Source organism: Amblyraja radiata, chromosome 13 (assembly GCF_010909765.2).
Source record: "Amblyraja radiata isolate CabotCenter1 chromosome 13, sAmbRad1.1.pri, whole genome shotgun sequence".
Taxonomy (NCBI): domain Eukaryota; kingdom Metazoa; phylum Chordata; class Chondrichthyes; order Rajiformes; family Rajidae; genus Amblyraja; species Amblyraja radiata.
This window is the reverse complement of record NC_045968.1, coordinates 16839466-16866527: the sequence shown is the minus strand read 5'-3', so window position 1 is coordinate 16866527 and position 27062 is coordinate 16839466. Positions and strand designations below refer to the sequence as shown.

At 48.2% G+C, this 27062-nt stretch overlaps 1 protein-coding gene across 1 annotated transcript in view; it reads left to right on the top strand.

Moving 5' to 3' along the window:
* The window catches only part of atp13a4 (ATPase 13A4), a 69429-nt gene that overhangs the window by 30549 nt on the left and 11818 nt on the right, over window positions 1-27062 (top strand). Inside the window, exons 10-24 of the mRNA XM_033032243.1 lie at window positions 1231-1398; window positions 2877-3034; window positions 3688-3876; window positions 6988-7049; window positions 8183-8333; window positions 10367-10450; window positions 12196-12352; window positions 15553-15670; window positions 17480-17604; window positions 20012-20178; window positions 21855-21965; window positions 22583-22662; window positions 23838-23880; window positions 24660-24769; window positions 25594-25690. Of these exons, the coding sequence (XP_032888134.1) occupies window positions 1231-1398; window positions 2877-3034; window positions 3688-3876; window positions 6988-7049; window positions 8183-8333; window positions 10367-10450; window positions 12196-12352; window positions 15553-15670; window positions 17480-17604; window positions 20012-20178; window positions 21855-21965; window positions 22583-22662; window positions 23838-23880; window positions 24660-24769; window positions 25594-25690 (1820 nt within the window). The remainder of the gene's footprint in view (window positions 1-1230; window positions 1399-2876; window positions 3035-3687; window positions 3877-6987; window positions 7050-8182; window positions 8334-10366; window positions 10451-12195; window positions 12353-15552; window positions 15671-17479; window positions 17605-20011; window positions 20179-21854; window positions 21966-22582; window positions 22663-23837; window positions 23881-24659; window positions 24770-25593; window positions 25691-27062) is intronic.

Below are 27062 nucleotides of genomic sequence, written 5' to 3'. Positions count from 1 at the left end.
AACCAAATTCCTCACCAGAGATGCTGCCTGTCCCGCTGAGTTATTGAATTGAATTGAATTGAATTGAATTGAATCCTTTATTTGTCATTCAGACCTTTCGGTCTGAACGAAATGCTGTTGCCTGCAGCCATACATGTAATAATAACAACACACAATAAACACAAATTAACATCCACCACAGTGAGTTCACCAAACACCTCCTCACTGTGATGGAGGCAAAAGTCTTAGAGTTACTGTCTCTTCCCTCCTCTTCTCCCTCTGCGCCGAGGCGACACCCCACCGGGCGATGGTATCAGTCCCGCGGTTCAAGCTCCGTGGCCCGGGGGTGGTCGAAGCTGCCCGCAGCTGTTGCAACGGGTGCTCCGGAAAACAGGCACCAGCCTGTGACCTGCGAGCTCCCGACATTGTCCTCCACTGGCCCGCGGCCGAGCCCCGGATCCAGGTCGCCGCCGCCAGAACGCCGCCTCAGCCGCCGTAGCACCGTCTCCGCCCCGCACCGGGCCGCCCACAAGGCAGCGTCTCAGCCCCGCACCGGGCTGCCCCCACGGGAGCACCTTCCAGCCGGGAGCCAGTCCGCCCTCACCGGAGCGCCTTCCAGCCGATAGCCAGGCCACCCACACGGCAGCGTCTCAGCCCCGCACCGGGCTGCTCACACGGGAGCGCCTTCCAGCCGGGACCCAGGCCGCTCACACGGGAGCGCCTTCCAGCCGGTAGCCGTGCCGCTCACACAGGAGTGTCTCAGCCCCGCGCCGTCCGCCCTCACCGGAGCGCCGAGTCGTGCCGCTACCCGGACGTCGCCACAGCTCGAAGACGGCCAGCCTCGCGTTGGTGAGTCCTGGCTGGCTCTACCTCCGGACCCTCGAGGTCGGTCGCAGGTTGGAGGCCGCCAGCTCCGCCATTAGGCCTCAGCGCAGACGGGGGAAGAGAAGGGGGATACGACAAAAAAGTCGCATTCCCCCGAAGGGAGAGACAGAAAGCTCTGTTTCACCCTCCCCCCACACACATAACACCACCTAATAACAAAAAAAATTGCTAAACTAGACAAAAAAAAACAACACAAAAAGTAAAAACAGACAGACTGCAGGCGAGCCGCAGCTGTATCACAGCGCCGCCACTTACTCCAGCTTTTTGTGTCTATCTTAAAAGTAACCAAAGTTGTGGGTTATGTAAGCAATGGCTGTTGGCTGATTGCGTTTTGTTGATGAATGTAATCTTTTATTTCCCACCCAGGTGAGAGTATTCCCATCACCAAGACTCCATTACCCAACGTCGCTGCCCACAGTTGCTGGAACGGAGTGACTGAGGAGCACAGGCGACACGTACTGTTCTGTGGGACCCAAGTGATTCAGTCCAAGCCCATTGGCCAGCCCAGAGTGGAAGCGGTGGTCTTTCGAACAGGTCGGTCAAAGGCCGCAATCATCGTGTCTTCTTTTATGGCGTGAAGGAAACTTGGTTGAATGAACGGATGAATGAATGAATGAATGAACAAACGAATGAACGTTCGAACGAACGGACGAATGCATGGATGGTTGGATGGACAGACAAAGGCAGGAAGGAATACTCATTTGTCACATGTGACAAATCACGGTTATATTCATTGTTTTGCGTACGCAAGGTATGCAAAGAGTCGCCAGCTAAAGGGCACTGACAAAATTACAAAGTATCCCCCCACGCTGGGTCCTCCTTTGTTCCCCCCCTCCCCCCCCCCCCCATGGAGGATCCCCCATGTTGAGTCCTAGCACCAGAGACCCCGGTTTGATGCTGACCCTGGGTGCTGTCTGCGTAGAGTTTGCACGTTCTCCCTGTGACCGCATAGATTTCCTCCGGGCGCTCCAACTACCTCCCATATCCCAAAGATGTGCGGGTTTGTAGGTTAATCAGCCCTCTGCAAATTGCCCCCTGTGTGCAGGGAGTGGATGAGAAAGTGGGATAACGTTAAAGAGAAAAACATTTCTTGCACCAACAAGATCTTTTTGCAGATAAACACAAAATGCTGGAGTAACTCAGCGGGACAGGCAGCATCTCTGGAGAGAGGGAATGGGTGACGTTTCGGGTCGATACCCTTCTTCAGACTGATGTCGGGGAGGGGGCGGGACAGAGATAGAATGTAATCGGAAACAATAAGACTAGTGGGAGAACTGGGAAGGGAGAGGGGATGGAGAGACAGGGAAAGCAAGGGCTATTTGAAGTTAGTGAAGTCAATGTTTATACCGCTGGGGTGTAAGCTGCCCAAGCGAAATATGATGTGCTGTTCCTCCAATTTGCACTGGGACTCTCTCTGACAATGGAGGAGGCCCTGGACAGAAATGTCAGATTGGGAATGGGAGGGGGAGTTGAAGTGCTGAGCAACCGGGAGATCAGGTACGTTAAGATGGACTGAGCGGAAGTCTTCAGCGAAGCGATCGCCGAGCCTGCACTTGGTCTCGCCGATGTTGAGAACCTTTTTGCACATTACAATAGACAATAGACAATAGGTGCAGGAGAAGGCCATTCTGCCCTTCGAGCCAGCACCACCATTCAATGTGATCATGGCTGATCATCCCCAATCAATACCCCGTTCCTGCCTTCTCCCCATATCCTCTGACTCCGCAATCTTTAAGAGCTCTATCTAGGTCTCTCTTGAAAGCTTCCAGAGTACTGACCTCCACCGCACTGAGGCAGAGAATCCCACAGACTCACAACTCTCTGTGTGAAAAAGTGTTTCTTCATCTCCGTTCTAAATGGCTTCCCCCTTATTTTTAAAGTGTGGCCCCTGGTTCTGGACTCCCCCAACATCGGGAACATGTTTCCTGCCTCTAGCGTGTCCACACCCTTAATAATCTTATATGTTTCAATAAGATAACCTCCATAAGAAAGCGGGAGTTTCTCTGTTTTAGGTTTCTCCACGAGCAAAGGAGAGTTAGTGAGGTCCATCTTGTACCCAAAGCCCATGGACTTCAAGTTGTACCAAGATGCCTTCCGCTTCCTGATGTGCCTGACCATCATTGCCACCATCGGGATGATCTACTCAGTCTGCATCCTCCTCTTCAATGGCGTAGGTCCAACTCTCATCCCATCGCTCCAGCCTCACGCCACACTCTTACACCTCTACTCCGACACCGACATCTCTTACGTTGATGATCATAAACGTCATTCCCTTATCCTGTACTGGCTCGATTGTAATCACGTATTGTCTTTCTTCTGACTGGTTAGCACGCAACAAAAGCTTTTCAATGTACCTTGGTACACGTGACAATAAACTGAACACAACATGAACTCATCGCACACACACACAGCCAGAGCAGTGAGTGGCTGAAACTACCGATCCACCTCCCTCTCACAAACCCTGCTGGCTGCTTCTGCTACAGCTACATAAGGGATAGGAGTAGAATTAGGCCATTCGGCCCATCAAGAACTACTCCGCCATTCAATCATGGCTGATATATCTCTCCCTCCTAACCCCATTCTCCTGCCTTCTCCCCATAACCTCTGACACCCGTACTAATCAGGAATCTATCTGTCACAGTCTTAAATATACCCATTGACTCGGCCTCCACAGCCATCTGTGGCAAAGAATTCCACAGATTCACCACCCTCTGACTAAAGAAATTCCTCCTCGTCTCCTTCCTAAAAGAGCGTCCTTTAATTCTGAGGCTGTGACCTCTGGTCCTCGTCTGCTCGGGGGTGACTGGCGTCTTTGTGTTGTAGATGGCGACGAGCAAGGTTGTGCGGAAGGCACTGGACGTGATAACTATCGCAGTCTCCCCTGCCCTGCCCGCTGCTGTCACCATTGGCATCATATACTCCCAGGAAAGACTGAAAAAGAAGGGAATCTTCAGTATTAGTCCACAGAGAATCAACATTTGTGGACAGTTGAACCTCATCTGCTTTGACAAGGTACGCCTATCGATACATAGAGAAAGCCAACAAAACCTTATGACTTATGCCGATGTAATTCACCAAAACCTTACTCATACTTTGTTGTAATGAAATATAATTTAAATTATATGTCAGATCTGTCCAGATTTAAAAATATATAGAACAGATTTTAGACCTTACAGCGCTTGCAGCACCAGAGACCCAGGTTTGATCCCGGCTACGGGTGCTGTCTGTACGGAGTTTGTACGTTCCACCCCGTGACCTGCATGGGTTTTCTCCGAGATCTTCGGTTTCCTACCACACTCCACAGACGTGCAGGTTTGTAGGTTAATTGACTTGGTATAAGTGCAAATTGTCCCTGGTGTGTGTAGGATTAGTGTTAGTGCGTGGGGATCGCCGGTCGGTGCGAACTCGGTGGGTCAAAGGGGGCTGAAGGGCCTGTTTCTGCGCCATATCTCTAAACTAAACAAAACTTTAGGGATACAGTGTGGGAAGAGGCTGTGGCACTGCGCCACTGTGCCGCGGAGAACAGTGCAGCACAGGAAGGCCCTGATTCCCTGCGTGACTGTTGCACATTCCCTGCTTCATGTCAGGGCTTCATGTTAGTGTCCACAACAACTGGGTGGCAACTTGATCCTCAATGAAATCCAAATCCATTTTAATTCAGATGTGAATCGTACAAAATGGATGGAAATAGAATTGTTGTCATATATCTTCTTCTTGCATAGTTTGGAAATTGGAAAGGGTGCAGTATTACCTGGGCTGTGTGTTACCTGGGCCGTGTGTTACCTGGGCCGTGTGTTACCTGGGCCGTGTGTTACCTGGGCCGTGTGTTACCTGGGCCGTGTGTTACCTGGGCCGTGTGTTACCTGGGCCGTGTGTTACCTGGGCCGTGTGTTACCTGGGCCGTGTGTTACCCGGGTTGTGTGTTACCCGGGTTGTGTGTTACCCGGGTTGTGTGTTACCCGGGTTGTGTGTTACCCGGGTTGTGTGTTACCCGGGTTGTGTGTTACCCGGGTTGTGTGTTACCCGGGTTGTGTGTTACCCGGGTTGTGTGTTACCCGGGCTGTGTGTTACCTGGGCTGTGTGTTACCTGGGCTGTGTGTTACCTGGGCTGTGTGTTACCTGGGCTGTGTGTTACCTGGGCTGTGTGTTACCTGGGTTCTGTGTTACCTGGGCTGTGTGTTACCTGGGCTGTGTGTTACCTGGGCTGTGTGTTACCTGGGTTGTGTGTTACCTGGGCTGTGTGTTACCTGGGCTGTGTGTTACCTGGGCTGTGTGTTACCTGGGCTGTGTGTTACCTGGGCTGTGTGTTACCTGGGCTGTGTGTTACCTGGGTTGTGTGTTACCTGGGTTGTGTGTTACCTGTGCTGTGTGTTACCTGGGTTGTGCGTTACCTGGGCTGTGTGTTACCTGGGCTGTGTGTTACCTGGGCTGTGTGTTACGTGGACTCTGCATTACCTGGGCTTGTGGGCGTGAGTTACAGGGGGAGTTTGGATAGGCTGGGGCTTATTTCTTTGGCGTGTAGGAGGCTGAGGGGTGACCTTATTGAGGTGTACAAGATCATGAGGGGCACGGATAAAGTGAACGCTCACTGTCTTTATCCCAGGGTAGAGGATTCTAAAACTATAGGGCTCAGGGTTAAGATGAGAGGGGGGACATTGAAGAGGGACCTCAGGGTAAAGTTTTCACTCAGAGGTAGTCTGGAATGAGCTGACAGAGCAACCAATAGAAATATAGAAATAGAAACATAGAAAATAGGTGCAGGAGTAGGCCATTCGGCCCTTCGAGCCTGCACCGCCATTCAATATGATCATGGCTGATCATCCAACTCAGTATCCTGTACCTGCCTTCTCTCCATACCCCCTGATCCCTTTAGCCACAAGGGGCCACATCTAACTCCCTCTTAAATATAGCCAATGAACTGGCCTCAACTACCTTTTAAAAGACATTTGGACAGATATATGGAGAGGACGGGTTTAGCGAAAGATTGACAAATAGAACTAGCCCAGTCTGCCAACTTGGTCGCAAGGACAAGGTAGGCTGAAGGGCCTGTTTCTGTGCTGTACAGCTCTTGCATTCTATCACTAAGAGCAAAAGATAACTGATTTGCAAATGTTATAGAAAACTGTCTCACGTTGCTTTTTATCATTTTGCTTTAATTATATATCATTGTGTGCATGGACATGTTTTGTGTGAAATTCATCACTATTTTGAATACTCCCAATAATGCTCACACTAAGGGTTTCGGCCCGAAACATTGCCTATTTCCTTCGCTCCATAGATGCTGCTGCACCCGCTGAGTTTCTCCAGCATTTTTGTGTACCTTCAATGCTCACACTAATCTCACTAGAGACCTCAATAGGCTCCGACCACGGACCACGGACCATTGGCAAGAAGCATTTCACTACACCTAGGTGTATGTGACCAATAAAAAAACCTTTGAACCTTTGAGAAGTGGACTGAACTTTATTGCCTTCCCTCACTGTGGGAAATGCTGATCCCGCTGTGTGGGGATGTTCATGTTAAATTCTATCGTGTGTTATGCTCTTTTTATTCGTATGGATGTATGGTAATTCAAATCTCACTGTACCAATTGGTACATGTGACAATAAATGTAACTTGAAGTTGAACTTGAACTATCAGTTAAAAATGTTCAGCTTTCTGGCCTGAAGACGGGTTCCGACCTGAAACGTCACCCGTTCCTTCTCTGCAGCAATGCTGCCTGACCTGCTGAGTTACTCCAGCACTCTGTGAAACGTCACCTATCCATGTTCTCCATAGATGCTGCCTGACCCGCTGAGTTACTCCAGCACTCTGTGAAACGTCACCTATCCATGTTCTCCACAGATGCTGCCTGACCCGCTGAGTTACTCCAGCACTCTGTGAAACGTCACCTATCCATGTTCTCCACAGATGCTGCCTGACCCGCTGAGTTACTCCAGCACTCTGTGTCTATCTTTGGTGTAAACCAGCATCTGCAGTTCCTCCCCACACATGAAGCATTTGGGCTTTGGTAACACAAAGCATAATTCAGGCTCGAATGATCACCATGGTGGATGTAATATATCGGTTTATGTATGTGAATATTTTCATCGCATTGATATAATATTTCCCTACTCTGTACAGACTGGAACTCTGACTGAGGATGGATTGGATCTGTGGGGCTTGGCAACAACTAAAGGAAAAGGGTATGTTCCTTTGAAGTGATTAAATAAACTCTGTAAAAGTCTCTGGCTTTTGCCCAGCATGGTGGTGCAGCGGTAGAGTTGCTGCCTCACCGCGCCAGAGACCCGGGTTCCATCCTGACTACGGGTGCTGTCTGTACGGAGTTTGTACGTTCTCCCCATGACCTGCGTGGGTTTTCCCCGAGATCTTCGGTTTCCTCCCACACTCCAAAGACGTACACGTTTGTAGGTTAATTGGCTTGGTATAAATGTAAATTGTCCCTAGTGTGTAGGATATTGCTAGTGTCCGGGAATCGCTGGTCAGTGTGAACTCGGTGGGCTGAAGGGCCTGCTTCTGCTCTGTATCTTTAAACTAAATGAAATGTTGCTAGAATTGTCAAAAACGTTTTGAAGAAATGCGTTTGTGGGTAGTAGTGGCAGCTACATGTGTAGAGTGGGCCTCCAGCACTGTGCTGATCCGCTACGACCCTTCATAATGTGATTCAGGAAAGAAACTGTCCAAGGAATGTTTGAAGAAGGGTCCCGTCCTGAAACATCACCTATCCATGTTCTCCACAGATGCTGCCTGACCCGCTGAGTTACTCCAGCTCTCTGTGTCTATCGTTAGCCTATCAGTGTCTGGGCTGACCATCAACTATCCATTTCCACTACACTGTGTCTTTGTTGTTCCACTATCTATGGTTGATGTGTTAGTCATACAGCACGGAAACAGGCCCTTCAGCCTAAATATGCTGACCAACGTGCCCCAACTACACTAGTCCCACCTGCCCACATTTGGTCCATATCCCTCTAAACCTGTCCTATCAATGTCTGAAGAAGGGTTTCGGCCCGAAACGTTGTCTATTTCCTTCGCTCCATAGAAGCTGCTGCACCCGCTGAGTTTCTCAAGCATTTTTGTGTACCTTCGATTTTCCAGCATCTGCAGTTCCTTCTTAAACACATTCAATGTACCTGTCCAATTGTCTTTTAAATATTGTGATAGTCCCAGCCTCAACTCCCTCCTCCGGCAGCTTGTTCCATACACCCACCACCCTCTGTGTGAAAAGGTTTCCCCCCGGGTTCCCATTGAACAGGCTCTTTCTGAAACATCAATGTGTTGCTGGTGTGTTTGTGACGAGATGTTTCCTGGTGACCAGGTTACAGAGCATACTGAGGTTCAGCACTGGGGTGCGCTTGCCCTGGGGACCTTTCTTTGGGGCCATGGCCAGCTGCCACTCTCTGGTCCTTCTGGACAACACCCTTCAGGGAGACCCTCTCGACCTGAAGATGTTCGAGACCACGGGCTGGGTAAGCAACTGGCTGTTTACAATAACGCTCCGCTTTGCGGTTATTGCTGTGAATTGTGAATTACATTAATTGGTTTGCAGAAGAGCATAGCTCTAGTTTTAATCTTAGAAACACAGCATGGAAACAGGCCCTTCAGCCCATGCTGGCCACAGGGTAAAGCTGCTGCTTCGCCGCGCCAAAGACCCATTTTCAATCCTGACTACGGGTGCTGTCTGTACGGAGTTTGCACATTCTCCCTGTGACCGTGTGGGTTTTCTCCGGTTTTCACACAGAGTGTTGTGAGTCTGTGGAATTCTCTGCCTCAGAGGGCAGTGGAGGCCAGTTCTCTGGATACTTTCAAGAGAGAGCTAGATAGGGCTCTTAAAGATAGCGGAGTCAGGGGATATGGGGAGAAGGCAGGAATGGGGTACTGATTGGGGATGATCAGCCATGACCACATTGAATGGCGGTGCTGGCTCGAAGGGTCAAATGGCCTACTCCTGCACCTATTGTCTATTGTCCTCCCACACTGCAAAGGTTTGTAGGTTAATTGGCTTCCGTAAATTGTCACTAGAATGTGGGATAGTGTTATTGTCCGGGGATCACTGGTCAGCACGAACTCGGTGGACCGAATGGCCTGTTTCCACGCTGTATCTCTAAAATCTAAAGACCAACAATCACCCCTATACCAGTTCTATCCACACACTAGGGAGAACTTACAGAAGCCAATTAACCTACAAATCCGTACGTCTTTAGAGTGTAGGAGGAAGCTGGAGCACCCGGAGAAAATCCCACGCAGGTCATGGGGAGAATGTACAACTCCGTAAAGACAGCACCTGTAGTCAGGATGGAACGCGTGTCTCTGGCGCTGTGAGGCAGCAACTCTACCGCTGCGTCACCGTGCCAGCTCTTGTTTATTGATTTTATTTTCCAAACTGTTTTAATCTAATTATTTTTATCTCCGCATCCCACTCTGGCCAGTCATCTTCTGACGTCAGGAGCAGACTGTCTAACCTTCAGGCCCCAGCTGTGTCTGTAGATGCTCAGCCGCTGTTTCCAAAATTCTCTATGCAACATCTTTGTTCTTTTAAGTTGTCATTAAAACTAACCTGTGATTGAGTCATAGACTCATACAGCACAGAAACAGGCCCTTCAGCCTAAATATGCTGGCCAACGTGCCCCATCTTCCCTGGTCCCACCTGCCCACGTTTGGCCCATATCCCTCTAAACCTGTCCGATCCATGTACCTGTCCAATTCTCTTTTAAATATTGTGATATTACCTGCTTCAACTACCTCCTCCGGCAGCTCATTCCAGACACCCACCTATGTGATAAAGTTGCCCTTCAGGTTCCTATTAAATCTTTCCCCCCCTCACCTTAAACCTATGTCCTCTGGTTTTCAATTCCACTACTCTGGGCAAGAGACTGTGCATCTACCCGACCTATTCCTCTCATGATTTTATGCACCTCTATAAGATCACCCCTCATCTTCCTGCGCTCCAGGGAATAGAGTCCCAGCCTGCCCCAACCTCTCCCTGTAGCTTAGGCCCTCAAGTCCTGGCAACATCCTCGTAAATCTTCTCTACACCCTTTCTAGCTTAACGACATCCTACCTATTTCAAGGTGACCAGAACTGACCACAATACTCCAAGTGTGGCCTCACCAACGGTCTGTATAAATGTAACATCACGTTCCAGGTTCTGGACTTGTTTCCCTTACTGATAGATGAGCAAACATCAAAGGATGTTTCCACTGGTGGGAGAGACCAGGACCAGAGGTCACAGCCTCAGAATTAAAGGGCGCTCTTTTAAAAAGGAGGCGACGTCTGTACGGTCACCCAAAGAGTCCGACCTTTTTCTGGTCGCCGTATGTTGAACATTTTCGGTGACCTGCTGCGACTATGACGGGTGCCGGCAGTCGCTGAAAAAATCGCGTGAGTGGGACAGGCCCTTTAATGGATGTGTTGACCACTGTCGATCTGGACAAGGTGGATAGAATCTGAAACCATTGTATTTATAGGTAAACAATAATGTTCTCCCTTTTATTCAATGCAGGAAATAGATGAAAATGCAGTCTTCAAACACCCAACTGAGGATGCACATTCGTTCATTGTGAAACCAGGACCAACAGCTTACAAGGTGAACAGTGTCAACTAGAACTGTCACAAAACCAAGAATGTTTAATTCATCCCAAATAGAATATCAGTTCAAAGGTTGACACAAAATGCTAGAGTAACTCAGCGGGACAGGCAGCATCTATGGCGAGAAGGAATTGCCGATGTTTCAGGTCGAGACCCTTCTTCAGACGTAGCCAATTCCATCTCTCCATAGATGCTGCCTCACCCGCTGAGTTTCTCCAGCATTTTTTGTCTACCTTCGATTTTTCCAGCATCTGCAGTTCTTTCTTAAACATTATATGAGTTTAGTTTATTGTCACGTGTGCCGAGGTACAGTGAAAAGCTTTTGTTGCGTGCTATCCAGTCAGCGGAAAGACAATACATGATTACAATCGAGCCGTCCACAGTGTACAGATACATGATAAGGGAATAACGTTTAATGCAAGATAAAGCCAGCAAAGTCCGATCAAGGATAGTCCAAGGGTCACCAATGAGGTAGATAGTAGTTCAGGACAGCTCTCTGGTTGCTGTAGGAGGACGAATCTGTCCCTGAATCTGGAGGTGTGCGTTTTCACACTTCGGTACCTTTTGCTCGATGAGAGAGGGGAGGAGACAGGTAGGTCTGCCATCTACTGGTAGGTAAGTGCATTGATCCTTTGAACATCAATGGTTCCCAATAAAGGGCCTGTCCCACTTGGCGATTTTTTCGGCGACTGCCGGCATCATTGACTGACGTATCAGGTCACCAAAAAATTCACGGCGTGACGACGTATTGACGTTTTTTCAAGCGTCGTAACATGTTTTTGGCGCTGCTGGATTTTGAAATGTTCAAAATCTTTTGGCGACACTGATATGACGTCGGCAGTCGCCGAAAAAATCGGCAAGTGGGACAGGCCCTTAAAGTCAAGAGTCAAGTGTGTTTTATTGTCCCAGATACAACAATGACATTCTTACCTCACCCTTCCATATCTTGCCTCTCCCTCTCCCCGACTCTCAGTCTGAAGAAGGATCTCGACCAGAAACGTCACCCATTCCTTCTCCCCAGAGATGCTGCCTGTCCAGCAGAGTTACTCCAGCATTGTGTGTCTTTCTTCAATGCCATAGTCCTTTGCTTATTTTTTGTGCTCTAATGATTGTGGAAGCAAACATGTAGTTAGCCTCAGGATATGTCTCAGTCATAGATTCACGGAGTGATGACTCCATGACTGTGTCATGGGCTTGTATACTCTGGAGTTTAGAAGGATGAGAGGGCATCTTATTGAAACATATAAGATTTTTACGGGTTTGGACACGCTAGAGGCAGGAAACATGTTCCCGATGTTGGGGGAGTCCAGAACCAGGGGCCACAGTTTAAGAATGGGTAAGTCATTTAGAACGGAGACGAGGAAACACTTTTTCTCACAGAGAGTTGTGAATCTGTGGAATTCTCTGCCTCAGAGGGCGGTGGAGGCTGGTTCTCTGGATACTTTCAAGAGAGAGCTAGATAGGGCTCTTAAAGATAGCGGAGTCAGGGGATATGGGGAGAAGGCAGGAACGGGGAACTGATTGGGGATGATCAGCCATGATCACATTGAATGGCGGTGCTGGCTCGAAGGGCCGAATGGCCTACTCCTGCGTCTATTGTCTATTGCGATACAGCATGGAAACTGACCCTCTGGCCCAGCTTGCCCACACCGCCCAACATGTCCCACAACAGGGGCCACTGTGTGGGGGGTCGGGTCGGGGAGTTAACCTTTGTTCAGATGTTTGTGCTGTGACATATTACAGGTGTCGAAGGCGGGGATTGTTGTCCTGAAGCAATACCCGTTCTCATCCCAACTGCAACGAATGTCGGTGGTAACGCAGGTGATTGGCAAGGCAAGTCTGTCCATCTACATGAAGGGGGCGCCCGAAATGGTCGTCCGTCTCTGCAAACCCCAGACAGGTGAGAAGTCCCAGGGGAGGGGACATGTCAGGGGGAGAGAGAACGTGTCGGGGGGAGAGAGAGAACGTCAGAGCTGCCAAGTAGTACGGATTTTACATATTTTGTACAGAAATGCGATTAGAATACGGATGTACGATTTCGCGTTGTTAAATACGGATTTTAAATACGGAGTTCAGTTCAGTCTGAAGAAGGGTCTCGACCAGAAACGTCACCCATTCTCACGGCCTGTCCCGCTCCAGAGCACTGTCAGTTTAACGCGTGGGAATTTAAACGAAGAGCTGCCGGCTACAGCGCTGTGGGTTCTAACAGTAGCGCTACCGGCTGGAACGCTATGGGCTTTAAACATAGCGCTGTGGGTTTTACACGTGGCGCTATGGCCGCAGCGCTATGGGTCATAGACTGTTCGGGAAAATTCTCGTATAACAATGAGTCTTTGAAATTCTCTTTCTCAGTGGAAGTTGAGCCTTTGATTATTTTTCAGGCAGTGGTAGAATTCTGGATAAGCCAAGTGGTGAAAGGTTACCAGTGGGATTGCAGTTACATTGGGATTGGCCCTGATTTTACAGAACGGTGGGTGGGCTCAAGGAGGAGAGAGGGAGGGGTGGAGAGAGGGAGGGGTGGAGAGAGGGAGGGGTGGAGAGAGGGATGGGTGGAGAGAGGGAGAGGATGGAGAGGGGAGGGAGAAGAAGAGAGGGAGGGAGAGAGGGAGGAAGGGAATAAGAGAGGGAGGGAGAAAAAAAGGAAGGAGGAGAGGGAGGAAGAGAGAGGGGGGGTGGGAGGGAAAGGGGGGAGGGAGGGAGGGAGAGAGAGGGAGCGAGAGGGATGGAGAGGGAGGCTTCCAAAATGGCCTCTACAACATCATCAGTTGCTAAAAGCAGGAAGGAGCCGTTCAAACAAGTATACAAAGACATGGCAATGAATGCACTGTCAGGTAAGGTGTGTAAAAGACAAGTCAATTGGTAGTAAAGTTATGCTTTCTTGTACTCTTACATGGGTATGACCGCACATTTTAAAAAAAAAATCAGCAAAATGGCACAGCGTAAAAATACTGATTTCCTCAGCAAAATACTGATTTTCAGGTCCTAGAATACTGAAATACTCTGACAAAACTAGGCAGCTCTGGAACGTGTCTGGGGAGGGGCGATGAGTCAAGGGGGGAGGGGACGTCATGGGGGAGGGGGAACCTGTCAGGGGAGAGGAGGAATGTGTCGGGGAGGGGGAGACGAGTCGGGGGGGGGAGAGGGGATGAGTCAGGGGGGAGGGGGAATGTGTCAGGGGGAGGGGGGACCCAGACAGGAGGAGAGGGGATGTGTCAGTGGGGAGAGAGGACGTATCAGTTTTCCTCATCACAGTCAAAAATGGCTTACCCCTTATTCTTAAACTGTGGCCCCTGGTCCTGGACTCCCCCAACATCGGGAACATGTTTCCTGCCTCTAGTCTGTCCAATCCCTTAAGAATTTTATATGTTTCTTTCAGATATCCTCTCATCCTTCTAAAGTCCAGTGAATACAAGCCCAGCCGCTCCATTCTTTCATCATATGTCATACTTTACTGTGCCACATTATTCTATAATTCTACTGTGAAGTTCTTTGAATTATTTGTTGTGATGTGTGATGTCCATTGTGAACCTTCAATGGTCAGCTGTGGACAATAGACAATAGGTGCAGGAATAGGCCATTCAGCCCTTCGAGCCAGCACCGCCATTCAATGTGATCATGGCTGATCATCCCCAATCAATACCCCGTTCCTGCCTTCTCCCCATATCCCTTGACTCTGCTATCTTTAAGAGCCCTATCTAGCTCTCTCTTGAAAGTATCCAGAGAACCGGCCTCCACCGCCCTCTGAGGCAGAGAATTCCACAGACTCACAACTCTCTGTGAAAAAGTGTTTCCTCATCTCCGTTGTAAATGGCTTATCCCTTATTCTTAAACTGTGGCCCCTGGTTCTGGACTCCCCCAACATCAGGAACATGTTTCCTGCCTCTAGCGTGTCCAAACCCTTAATAATCTTATGTTTCAATAAGATACCCTCTCATCCTTCTAAACTCCAGAGTGTACAAGCCCAGCCGCTCCATTCTCTCAGCATATGACAGTCCCGCCATCCCGGGAATTAACCCCGTGAACCTACACTGCACTCCCTCAATAGCAAGAATGTCCTTCCTCAAATTAGGGGACCAAAACTGCACACAATACTCCAGGTGTGGTCTCACTAGGGCCCTGTACAACTGCAAGAGGACCTCTTTGCTGGTCAGCTGTACTCTTGGTTAACCTAAGCCTCCTCGTGTATGTTGTGTGCAAGTTAGAATACTGTTAGTCAACCAATACTCTTCTAAGTGGCTGGGTCCGGGGGGGGGGGGGGGGGTAGCTCCAGGGAGGGGTTGGACAGACTTGGATTGTTTACTCTGGAGGTTAAAGGGATACCTGACAGAAGTCTATAACATTTTGAGATGGGGTAGACAGTCAGAAGCTTATTCCCCAGGGTGGGAAGATCAAATACTAGAGGAGACAGCTTTAAGGTGAGAAGGGCAAAGTTGAAAGGAGATGTGCGGGGCAGGTTTTTTTTACACAGAGGGTGGTGGGTGCCTGGAACGCGCTGCCAGGGGTCGTGGTGGAGGCAGATACGATAGTGGTGTTTAAGAGGCTTTTGGATAGACACGTGGATTTGCAGGGAATGGCGGGATATGGATCACGTGCAGGCAGAGGAGAGTTAGTCTTGGCATCATGTTGAATCACTTCCCTCAGGAAGGCGACTCCGGACTGTCAAAGCTGCCACAGCCAGACATAAAAACAGCTTTTTCCCACGAGTCGTAGCTCTACTCAATAACCAAAAATCTGTAGCCTCCTTTTGCTCTGGTATTTGATTTAATTCACATGTTTAATCAATAATATTTAATTATTAATGTTTTATGTGTCATTCCTAACTGTCACTGTATGTCATGTTGTCACTTGCGGGCGGAGCACCAAGGCGAATTCCTTGTATGTGAATACTTGGCCAATAAACTTATTCATTCATTCATGTTGGGCACAGACTTTGTGGGCCGAAGGGCCTGTTCCTCTGCTGTACTGTTGTGTGTTCTACGTTTTAACTTATTATTTTAGATAGTGTTTAAGATGCACTTCATTGCTTTGGTTGTGTGTCAGATGAGACGAGAGGAGATAGAGGCTTCATGCATTAACCTTGAGCTTTCCTGTGTTGTGCAGTTCCCCGCAGTTTCTCGAGGGAACTCCAGCGCTACACGAAGCAGGGATTCAGGGTCATTGGCTTTGCCTTTAAATGCATCTGGGACGGCAGTAACGTCAGTGTGGGCAGCTTAACCAGGTGAGCCCCCCCCCCCGACTATACCACACCATACGATACCATACCATATAATACGATACTATACCATGCCATATGGTATGATATAATACGATACGATAGAACTTTATTTATCCCAGGAGGGAAATTGATCTGCGAACAGTCATAAAACACAACATACATGAGACATGAAATTAAAGTGACGAGTGGAAAGGATTGGGGGTGGGTGCAAAGATTGGGGGGGGCGGGGGGGGGGGGGGTGAGGAAGTCAGTCTCAGTCTACCCCACAACAGAAGGGGGAGGAGTTGTACAGCTTGATAGCCACAGGGAAGAAGGATCTCCTGTGGCGTTCTGTGCTGCATCTTGGTGGAACCAGTCTGTTGCTGAAGGTGCTCCTCAGGTTGGCCAGTGTGTCATGGAGGGGGTGAGCTGTATTGTCCAGGGTGCTCCGCAGTTTGAGGAGCATCCTCCCTTCCAAGACCAACCTCCCGTGAATCCAACTCCAACTCCGCCCCCAGGATGGAGCAAGCACGGACATGATGGTCGTCTGTCGGCTTGTTAATCACACTCGTTGATTGATGGATCAGCAAACTGTATCAAAGTCACTCGCTAATCGACAGACGTGCACATTGTCTGCCGATTGAACGCCAGGCACCATCGATTACATAGAGTCACAGAGTCCTTCAGCGTGGAAACAGGCTAAACTTTAGGTTCATTGGCTTCGATAAAACTGTAATTGTCCCTAGTGTGTGTAGGATAGTGCTAGTGCGCGGGAATCGCTGGTCGGCACGGACTCGGTGGGCCGAAGGGCCTGTTTCCGTGCTGTATCTCTAAACTAAACTAAACTCCAAGAGAGTTGTGAATCTGTGAAATTCTCTGCCACAGAAGGCAGTGGAGGCCAATTCACTGGATGTCTTCAAGGGAGAGTTAGATTTAGCTCTAAGGGCTAACGGAATCAAGAAAGATGGGGTGAAATGCTGGAGTAACTCAGCGGGACAGCCAGCATCTCTGGAGAGAAGGAATGGGTGACGTTTCATGTCGAGACCCTTCTTCAGACTGGGGCGTCACCCATTCCTTCTCTGCAGAGATGCTGCCGGTCCCGCTGAGTTTCTCCAGCGTTTTGTGTTTATCTTCGGTTTAAAGCAGTATCGATAGTTCCTTCATAAACTAAACTAAACCCGCAGCCTCCGCAAACGCACCATTCTCCCTCCAGCAGCCTCCGAGCCCAGCACGGAACGCCAGGGAGATTCCCGGGGCGGCGGGAAGTGAGATCACGGTCTATTCGCATCCGCCCTCTCTCCCCTTCACCTTCCCCATGCTGAAACTAGAAGCAGAGGCATGGCTATAGACAATAAGTGCAGTAGTAGGCCATTCGGCCCTTCCTATAACATGGATCAAACCTGACCACAATACTCTCAACGTGGCCTCAATGTCTTGTACAACTGCAACATGACCTCCCAACTTCACTACAGAGTTGTGTAGTGGCACCTCTGAGCAATTATAGACAATAGGTGCAGGAGTAGGCCATTCGGCCCTTCGAGCCAGCACCGCCATTCAATGTGATCATGGCTGATTATCCACAATCTGTATCCCGTTCCTGCTTTCTCCCCATATCCCCTGAATCCGCTATCTTTAAGAGCCCTATCTAGCTCTCTCTTGAAAGTATCCAGAGAACCGGCCTCCACCACCCTCTGAGGCAGAGAACTCCACAGACTCACTACTCTCTGTGTGAAAGAACTATCTAGAAGAACTATAGAAGATCATCTGTAAAAGACAAGACTTGGAACTTGTTTAGATACATATTAAATGTTTTTTTTGTACAATTTTCCAAAGGGAAGTTGTGGAATCTGACTTGATATTCCTTGGCCTACTGATTCTGGAAAACAAACTGAAGCCTCAAACAAGACCCGTGTTACTGGAGCTGTCCAAGGCCAGGATTCGCACGGTGATGATCACAGGTACCGGGCAGATTCAGCTGTTGTACTATCCCGCTGGTAGTTAGCATCAAGCGGCTGACCTCTACCGATCACAGGACGTTTACGGGAACGATCCCGGGGATAACACATTCACATATGATGAGCGTTTGTCGGCACTGGGCCTGTACTCGCTGGAATTTATTGCAGATGGAATATAGTGTAACCAACTGTGGAATTATGTACTTTGGTAGTAGGAATAAAGACGTAGACTATTTTCTAAATGGGGAGAGAATCCAGAAACCGGAGGCGCAAAGGGACTTGGGAGTGCCAGTGCAGGATTCCCAAAAAATTAATCTGCAAGTCGAATCGATAGTAAGGAAAGCAAACTCAATGCTAGCATTTATTTTGAGAGGGCTTGTATACAAAAACAGGGATGTGATGCTGAGGCTCGATAAGGCACCAGTCACATTTGGAGTATTGTGAGCAGTTTTGGGCCCCATTCCTGGCTCTGGAGAGGGTCCAGAGGAGGGTTACAAGAATGATCCCAGGAATGAGTAGGTTAACCTATGATGAGCGTTTGTCGGCACTGGGCCTGTACTCGCTGGAGTTTAGAAGGATGAGGGCGAACCTCATTGAAACATACAGAATAATGAAAGGCCCGGATAGAGTGAATGTGGAGAGGATGTTTCCACTGGTGGGAGAGTCTGGGACCAGTGGGCACAGCCCCAGAAGAATAGGATGTACCTTTAGGAAGGAGATGAGGAGGAATTTATTTTGCCAGAGGGTGGTAAATCTGTGGAATTCACTGCCACAGACGGCTGTGGAGGCCAAGTCATTGGGTATTTTTAAAGCAGTGATTGACAGATTCTTGATTAGTGCGGGTGTCAGAGGTTATGGGGAGAAGGCAGGAGAATGAGGTTAGGAGGGAGAGATAGATCAGCCATGATTGAATTGCGGTGTAGACTTGATGGGCCGAATGGCCTAATTCTGCTCCTGTCACTTATGAACATGAACTTATCAGGAAGGTCTCGGCTTCAGTCTTTGACTGCACCAACTGGCCATGTGCAGAAGCAATAAAATGTAGAAACAAGGAACCGCAGATCCTGGTTTATAAAAAAGAAGTGCTGGAGTAACTCAGCGGATCAGGCAGCATCTGTGGAGAACATAGATAGGTGACATTTCACAGAGTGCTGGAGTAACTCAGCGGGTCAGGCAGCATCTGTGGAGAACATGGATAGATGACGTTTCACAGAGTGCTGGAGTAAGTCAGTGGGTCAGGCAGCATCTGTGGAGAACATGGATAGGTGACGTTTCACAGAGTGCTGGAGTAACTCAGCGGGTCAGGCAGCATCTGTGGAGAACATGGATAGGTGGTGTTTTTGGTGCGGGCCCCTTCTTCAGATTGATGGAGTAGGGGGGAGAAAGCTGTAAAAGTGAGGTGTTGATGGGACAAAGCTCGGCAAGTGATGATGATGGTGATGGTGAAGATGCCACTTTATTGTCACTTGTACCAAGTGAGGGGCAGTGAGTTTACACACACAGTATACACAAGAGTCACCGCAAAGATGCCGACAAAAGTACAAGAAGTACTCAATCCTTCTTCATCCCCCCCTCACGCCTGCCCCCCCCTTAGAATAGGGGAGCAATGGGTGCACACAGGGGGGGAGGGGCACAAGAAATAGAGAGGAGGGGGGGAGATTACAGACTTTAGTTGGACTACTTTGCATGTTAACACCTTATGAAGATCATTTAACCTGATACATTCAAGAGAGAGTTAGATTTGGCTCTTTGGGCTAAAGGAATCAAGGGATTTGTGGAGAAAGCAGGAACGGGGTACTGATTTTGGATGATCAGCCATGATCATTTTGAATGGCGGTGCTGGGTGGAAGGGCCGAATGGCCTACTCTTGCACCTACTGTCTATGTTTCTATGATATGTACCTCTGGCGAGACGCACAGGGAGATCGCTGGGTGATTGTGTTGCTTCCATTAAACATAGAAAATAGGTGCAGGAGGAGGCCATTCGGCCCTTCGAGCCAGCACCGCCATTCATTGTGATCATGGCTGATCGTCCCCTATCAATAACCAGTGCCTGCCTTCTCCCCATATCCCTTGACTCCAATAGCCCCTAGAGCTCTATCTAACTCTCCCTTAAATCCATCCAGTGACTTGGCCTCTACTGCCCTCTGTGGCAGGGAATTCCACAAATTCACAAAGTTTTTTTCTCACCTCAGTCTTAAATGACCTCCCCTTTATTCAAAGACTGTGGCCCCTGGTTCAGGACTCGCCAAACATTGGGAACATTTTTCCTGAATCTAGCTTGTCCAGTCCTTTTATAATTTTATATGTTTCTATAAGAACCCCCTCATCCTTCTAAACTCCTAAACTGTAAAAATCACGTAAACAGCGGTTGGTTTGGGCTGAGTTGAACATGTGATTGCTTTGCACAGGGGACAACCTGCAGACGGCTGTCACGGTGGCCAGGAACTCTGGCATGATCCCAATGGCCCACAGAGTCATCCTAGTCGAAGCCTCAAAGGCAAAGATATCTGGCACAGCGGTCATCAGCTGGAGAGTGGTGGAGAATGGCAAGGATCATCATCAGTCGTGTGCTGGTGTAAGTACTGAGGGAACATCAGATGCTGGCGTTCACAACAGTGTTATGTAGGAAGGAACTGCAGATGCTGGTTTAAAGCGAAGATAGACACAAAGTGCTGGAGTAACTCAGCGGGACAGGCAGCATCTCTGGAGAGAAGGAATGGGTGACGTTTCGGGTCGAGACCCTTCTTCAGACTCATAAACACACTTTGATGTCATTTCTATCAACAAAGCTTGAATCAATTTGCTCTTAAACTTCATAACAAATACATGGAAATAATTCTGTACTCTTGCTTTTAGGAGAGTGCTCAATTGTCATATCTACCAAAATGGAACGATAACATTCTTAAGGGCCTGTCCCACTTACGTGATTTTTTTGGCGACTGCCGGCACCCGTCATTAGTCGCAGCAGGTCGCCGAAAATGTTCAACATGTTGAATATGCAGCGGCGACCAGAAAAAGGTACGACTCTTTGGGTGACTACTCACGACCGTACAGGTGACATGTCGCGGGGTGACGCCTGTATGGTCGTGAACGGTCGACCAAAGAGTTGTACCTTGTTCTGGTCGCCGCTGCATTTTTCAACATGTTGAAAATTTTCGGCCACCTGCTGCGACTATGATGGGTGCCGGCAGTCGCGGAAAAAATCACGTGAGTGGGACAGGCCCTTTACTTGCTGCTTCACAAGCCCAGTAAATGCAACAACACACAGATAAATATATAATTACCAATAACACTGTCACTTAATAACCATAATAATAGGTAACCATAGCAGTGGAAATCTGAAGTTAAGGGAATGTGTTTTATTGTCTTATGACACAAAATGGAACTATGCAATTTTTCCAGTTGCAGCAGGACAACAAGTGTGTAAAAAACATGATATCAACTGGAGAGCAGTCCTGAGCTACCATCTACCTCATTGGAGACCCTCGCACTATCTTTGATTGGACTTTACAAGGTTAATTCCCGGGATGGCGGGACTGTCATATGCTGAGAGAATGGAGCGGCTGGGCTTGTACACTCTGGAGTTTAGTAGGATGAGAGGGAATCTTATTGAAACATATAAGATTATTAAGGGTTTGGACATGCTGGAGGCAGGAAACGTGTTCCCGATGTTGGGGGAGTCCAGAACCGTGGGGCCACAATTTAAGAATAGGGGTAAGCCATTTAGAACGGAGACGAGGAAACACTTTTTCACACAGAGAGTGGTGAGTCTGTGGAATTCTCTGCCTCAGAGGGCGGTGAAGGCCAGTTCTCCAGATACTTTCAAGAGAGAGTTAGATAGGACTCTTAAAGATAGCAGAGTCAGGGGATATGGGGAGAAGGCAGGAACGGGGTACTGATTGGGGATGATCAGCCATGATCACGTTGAATGCCGATGCTGGCTCAAAGGGCCGAATGGCCTACTCCTGCATCTATTGTCTATTGACTTTACTGGCTTTATCTTGCACTAAACCTTATTCACGATATTCCCTTTATCCTGTACCTGTACGCTGTAAATTTAGTCGATTGTAATCATGTACTGTCTTTCCGCTGACTGGTTAGCGCGCAACAAAAGCTTTTCACTGTACCTCGGTACACGTGACAATAAACTCAACTGAACTTGAACACAATACTCCAAAGATGACAATAAACAAAGAAAGAAAAAAATAAGTTTAATAATAAATAAAAATAAAGTGTGTTTGTGTGTTGAAGGAAAGTAAAATAGCGATGGATGACTTTGAAAAGAATAAAGACTTTCACTTTGTAATGACGGGGAGATCTTACGAGATTCTGGTTCACCACTTCTACCATTTACTGCCCAAGGTATGTTCTAGCCCACGGTGTGACCACATTCTGCTCACTCACCTCCCACTGGTAGGTTCTTTAGTTTAGTTTAGAGATACAGCGCGGGAACAGGCCCTTTGGCCCACCGAGTCCACGCCGACCAGCGATCCCCGCACACTGACACTATCCTACACACACTAGGGACAATTTTTACATTTACCAAGCCAATTAAGTAGGTACAGTAAGTGTCAGAAGAACAACTTGTAGTTTAGTTTAGAGATACAGCACAAAAACAGGCCCTTCATCCCACCGGGTCCGCGCCGACCAGCGACCCCCGCACACTGACACTATCCTACGCACACTAGGGACAATTTACACTTATGCCAAGCCAATTAACCTACAAACCTGCACGTCTTTGGAGTGTGGAAGGAAACCAAAGATCCCGGAGAAAACCCACGCAGGTCACGGGGAGAACGTACAAACTCCGTACAGATCGAACCTGGGTCTCCGGCGCTGCATTTACTGTACGGCAACAACTCTACCGCTGCGCCACCGTGCCGCCATGATAGACCGCAGTGTGACTGTGCTCTGCTCACTCACCTCCCACTGTCTCCTGGTGACCAAATCAGTGACCATTGCGTGCTTGTGTCTTTCAGTTGCTGCTTAACACCACTGTCTTTGCCCGGATGTCACCCAACCTGAAGGGCAGCCTCATCGAGGAGTTCCAGAAACTGGAGTAAGTTTTACTGAGGTCTAACTTTTAACTGAGAGAAAGACAGACTATGTTATAAAACAGTCCTTTGAGCACCCCACGTTGATTTTAAGCATCAAGATTTTAATTCAAATCAAAGATTCATTGAATTGTTTAATTCAATTAATTCATTCATGAAGTGGGTAATTCTATGTAAATTCATAAGTTCTGTGGAGTAGAATTGGGCTATTCGGCCCATCATTCAATCATGGCTGATCTATCCCTCCCTCCTAACCCCATTCTCCTGCCTTCTCCCCATAACCCTGTACTAATCAAGAATCTACCTATCTCTGCCTTAGAAATATCCACTGACTTGGCCTCCACAGCCCTCTGTGGCAAAGAATCCCACAGATTCACCACCCTCTGACTAAGAAAACCAACGTTTCACCGCTTTCTAAAGACCCATCCTGACTGTGCCTCAGTTCAGTAATCCAACCAAGACAATAAAGAAGACTCGCTGGGCCGAATGGTCAAATCCTGCTCCTACTGTGTGTGTCTGATGTGTAGGAAAGAACTGTAGATGCCGGTTTAAATCGAAGGTAGACACAAAATGCTGGAGTAACTCGGCGGGACAGGCAGCATCTCTGGAGAGAAGGAATGGGTGACGTTTCAGTCTGAAGAAGGGTGTCGACCCGAAACGTCACCCATTCCTTCTCTCCAGAGATGCTGCCTGCCTGTCCCGCTGAGTTACTCCAACATTTTGTCTGCCTATGTCTGATGTCTTTCAATGATATCTAGAAAAGGATCTTGCCGCTGAGAGTGGAGGTGCTGATGCTGGAAGTCAAGTCAAGTTTATTTGTCACTCTGGATCTGCACCTCCTGGTGTATAGGTTCTGCAGGGGGGAGAGGGTAGTTCCCATAGTGCGTTCGGCCGAATGCACTACTCTCTGCAGAGCCTTCCTGTCCTGGGCAGAGCTGTTCCCAAACCAGATTGTGATGTTACTGGACAAGCTGCTTTCTACAGCCCCAGAGTAGAAGCACTGAAGGATCCTCAGAGAGACTCTGAATTTCCTCCGCTGCCTGAGTTGGTAAAGATGCTGCCTTGCCTTACCAGTGCAGCAGTGTGTGTTGTCCATGTCAGATCCTCTGTGATGTGGACTCCCAGGTATTTAAAGCTATCCACAGTAGAGTCTGAATGAGTGCTGCATTTTCTGTTCCAGTTACTACGTGGGCATGTGTGGAGATGGTGCGAATGACTGCGGGGTAAGTCTGGCTGCAACTACCATCATCAATTTTCAGTTGTCCTTCTGATATGAAATGCGTTTCAATGCCTGACGATGGATCGCGGATAATCCCGAGCTGTATGGAGAGACTGGGCAGGGCTAGGACTTTATTCCTTGGAGCGCAGGAGGCTGAGGGGTAATGTTATAGAGGTGTATAAATTCAGATGTAGAAAAGAGATGTATCAGATCTTACAGAGGTGTATAAAATCATCTTAAAGAATAGACAGGATAAATGTACAGTTATTTACCCAGAGGAGGTGAATCGAGAACCAGAGGGCTAGGTTTAAGGTGAGAGGGGAATAATTTAATAGGAACCAAAGGAGCAACTTTTTCACACAGAGGGTGGAACAAGCTGCCAGAGGAGGTATTGTTTAAGAATACTGAAGAAAGGTCTCGACCCGAAACGTCGCCTATTCCTTTGCTCCATAGATGCTGCCTCGCCCGCTGAGTTTCTCCAGCATTTTTGTGTGCCTTAGGTAGTTGAGGAAGGTGGTATAACTGCATTTAAAAGGCACATGGACAGGTACATGGATAGGACAGGTTTAGAGGTATATGGGCCAAATGTGGGCAAATGGGACTAGCATGGGTCAGCATGGAGGACCTGGGCCGAAGGGCCTGTGTCCATGTTCTGTGACTGTGACTCTATGACAGTGGTTCTCAGGGTGGAGTGGAGCTGGGGAAATGCTAATTGATTGCCTTTGTCTCACAGTTCTCTGGGCTGTATGTCTGTGCAACACTCTAACATGTGTATATTTCTAGGCTTTAAAGACAGCCCACGCAGGGATCTCCCTGTCAGAACACGAGGCCTCTGTAGCTTCGCCATTCACCTCGAAAATACCCAACATTGACTGCGTTCCACAGCTCATCAAGTAGGTCGACATGGATTTATCCCAACTCTCATGTCAAAGCTGTCACTGTTACAGGTGAAGGACAAATGTCTCCCACCACTTCCCCCGGCCCAATCCCCACTCCCCCTGATCCCACTCCCCTCTCTCCCACACCCCTCTCCTCTCTGGATGCTGCAGTTTCCACAAATAGAGTATTTGTCTTTCGCTAACCCGGATGCTCTGAAGGAATAATCTTGTCCTGTGGTGCTGCCTTCTTTATAAAGCCATAAATGATGCATCACCGCGGATAAAGGAGTTACGGTTTTATTTTATAAATAGGCGGAAAGACATGAAAATGTAAAGGCAAATGTTTCAGCTGGGGTGCCCGAGAGCCAAGCTTTTTTCTAGACACAAGGAACTGCAGATGCTGGAATCTCGGGTTTGGGTCTCATAGAAACATAGAAAATAGGTGCAGGAGGAGGCCCTTCGGCCCTTCGAGCCAGCACCACCATTCATTGTGATCATGGCTGATCGTCCCCTATCAATAACCCGTGCCTGCCTTCTCCCCATATCCCTTGACTCCACTAGCCCCAAGAGCTCTATCTAACTCTCTTAAATCCATCCAGTGACTTGGCCCGATCCATCGAGTGGTCTCGACCCGAAACGTCACCCATTCCATCTCTCCAGAGACGCTGCCTGTCCCGCTGAGTTACTCCAGCATTTTGTGTTGATCTGCAGAAGCCTATGTTGAATAACATGGCTGCAGCTGGGTTGTGGAAGCAGATGATGAGGAGGATTGATGGTGAGATTGGTGTACTGTTCTGAATCAGTTGAGTGATCAATGTTCTTGTTTTTGTCTCTCACAGGGAGGGTAGGGCAGCTGTGGTCACATCATTCTGCATCTTTAAGTACATGGCCGTCTACAGCATGATCCAGTACCTTGGTGTTTTGTGTCTCTACTGGGTATGGGTAACTCTTTCACAATTATTACACATCGATTTCTCTAACCTCAAGTAAACCCCTCTCTCTCCGACCCTCCCCTACCAAAGTCGTCGCACCAGTTTCAAAGTCATCTTGTTCAGTCTCGTTGTCTGTAACATAGAAACATAGAAACATAGAAAGTAGGTGCGAGAGTAGACCACCAGGTCCGTCGAGCCCGCACCGCCATTCGCTCATGGCTGAACACTAAACAGACACACTTACCCACAAACAGTAGACACAAGACACAGAACACAAGACACTACCCTCCCCTTTATACCGCTATCACCCCTCTCCACCCCAAGAACCTCGTGATCCCGAGGTAACCCGCTCTGTAACCCGTTTCCACCTCACCCACACCTTACAATGGCCTGTTTCCTTTATCATCGTTCCTTTAGAAACATAGATAATAGGTGCAGGAGGAGACCATTTGGCCCTTCGAGCCAGCACCGCCATTCACTGTGATCATGGCTGACCATCCACAATCAGTACCCTGTTCCTGCTTTCTCCCCATATCCCCTGACTCCACTAGCCCCTAGAGCTCTGTCTACTTTCTTGCATATCTTTCATTCATTTGTTCTACATCTCTCTATCAAAACCGTCTATATCTCTCATTTCCCTTTCCCCTGACTCCCGGTCTGAAGAAGGGTCTCGACCCAAAATGTCACCCATTCCTTATCTCCACAGATGCTGCCTGTCCCGCTGAGTTACTCCAGCACTCTGTGAAACGTCACCTATCCATGTTCTTCACAGATGCTGCCTGACCCGCTGAGTTGCTCCAGCACTCTGTGTCTGTCTTCACCATTGCTCTTGTTGAGAAACTATGAGAAACATCTCACTATTAATTTCACTCAGCCAAGTATTCATCTAATTATGTGGATTCAAAAGGCCTTGGTGAAGATTCCGTGCTGCATTTGTAATGTACGGCACTGTATAGTGTTCACATTGAAAAGAATTAAATTCAGGAATAACAAATTGATTATTCTGAATCAAAATTGATTATTCTGAATCGCGAATAACTTAAAATAAATCACTCAAAATAAATAGAAACCAAGAAATCTGAATCCACTTGCTCAAAATGATATCATTGACTTAGATTTATGTTAATATTCTACAGTATATTGTTTCTAATCAGGAGTATATACATTCATTAAAATGAATGCATTTCACAAATAAATTTTCACAATGTTCAAAGTGTTCATTTTGATATCTATGTTCATAAGTGATCAGAGAATTAGGCCATTCGGTCCATCAAGTCTACTCCATCATTCAATCATGGCTGATCTATCTCTCCCTCCTAACCCCATTCTCCTGCCTTCTCCCCATAACCCCTGACACTTGTACTAATCAAGAATCT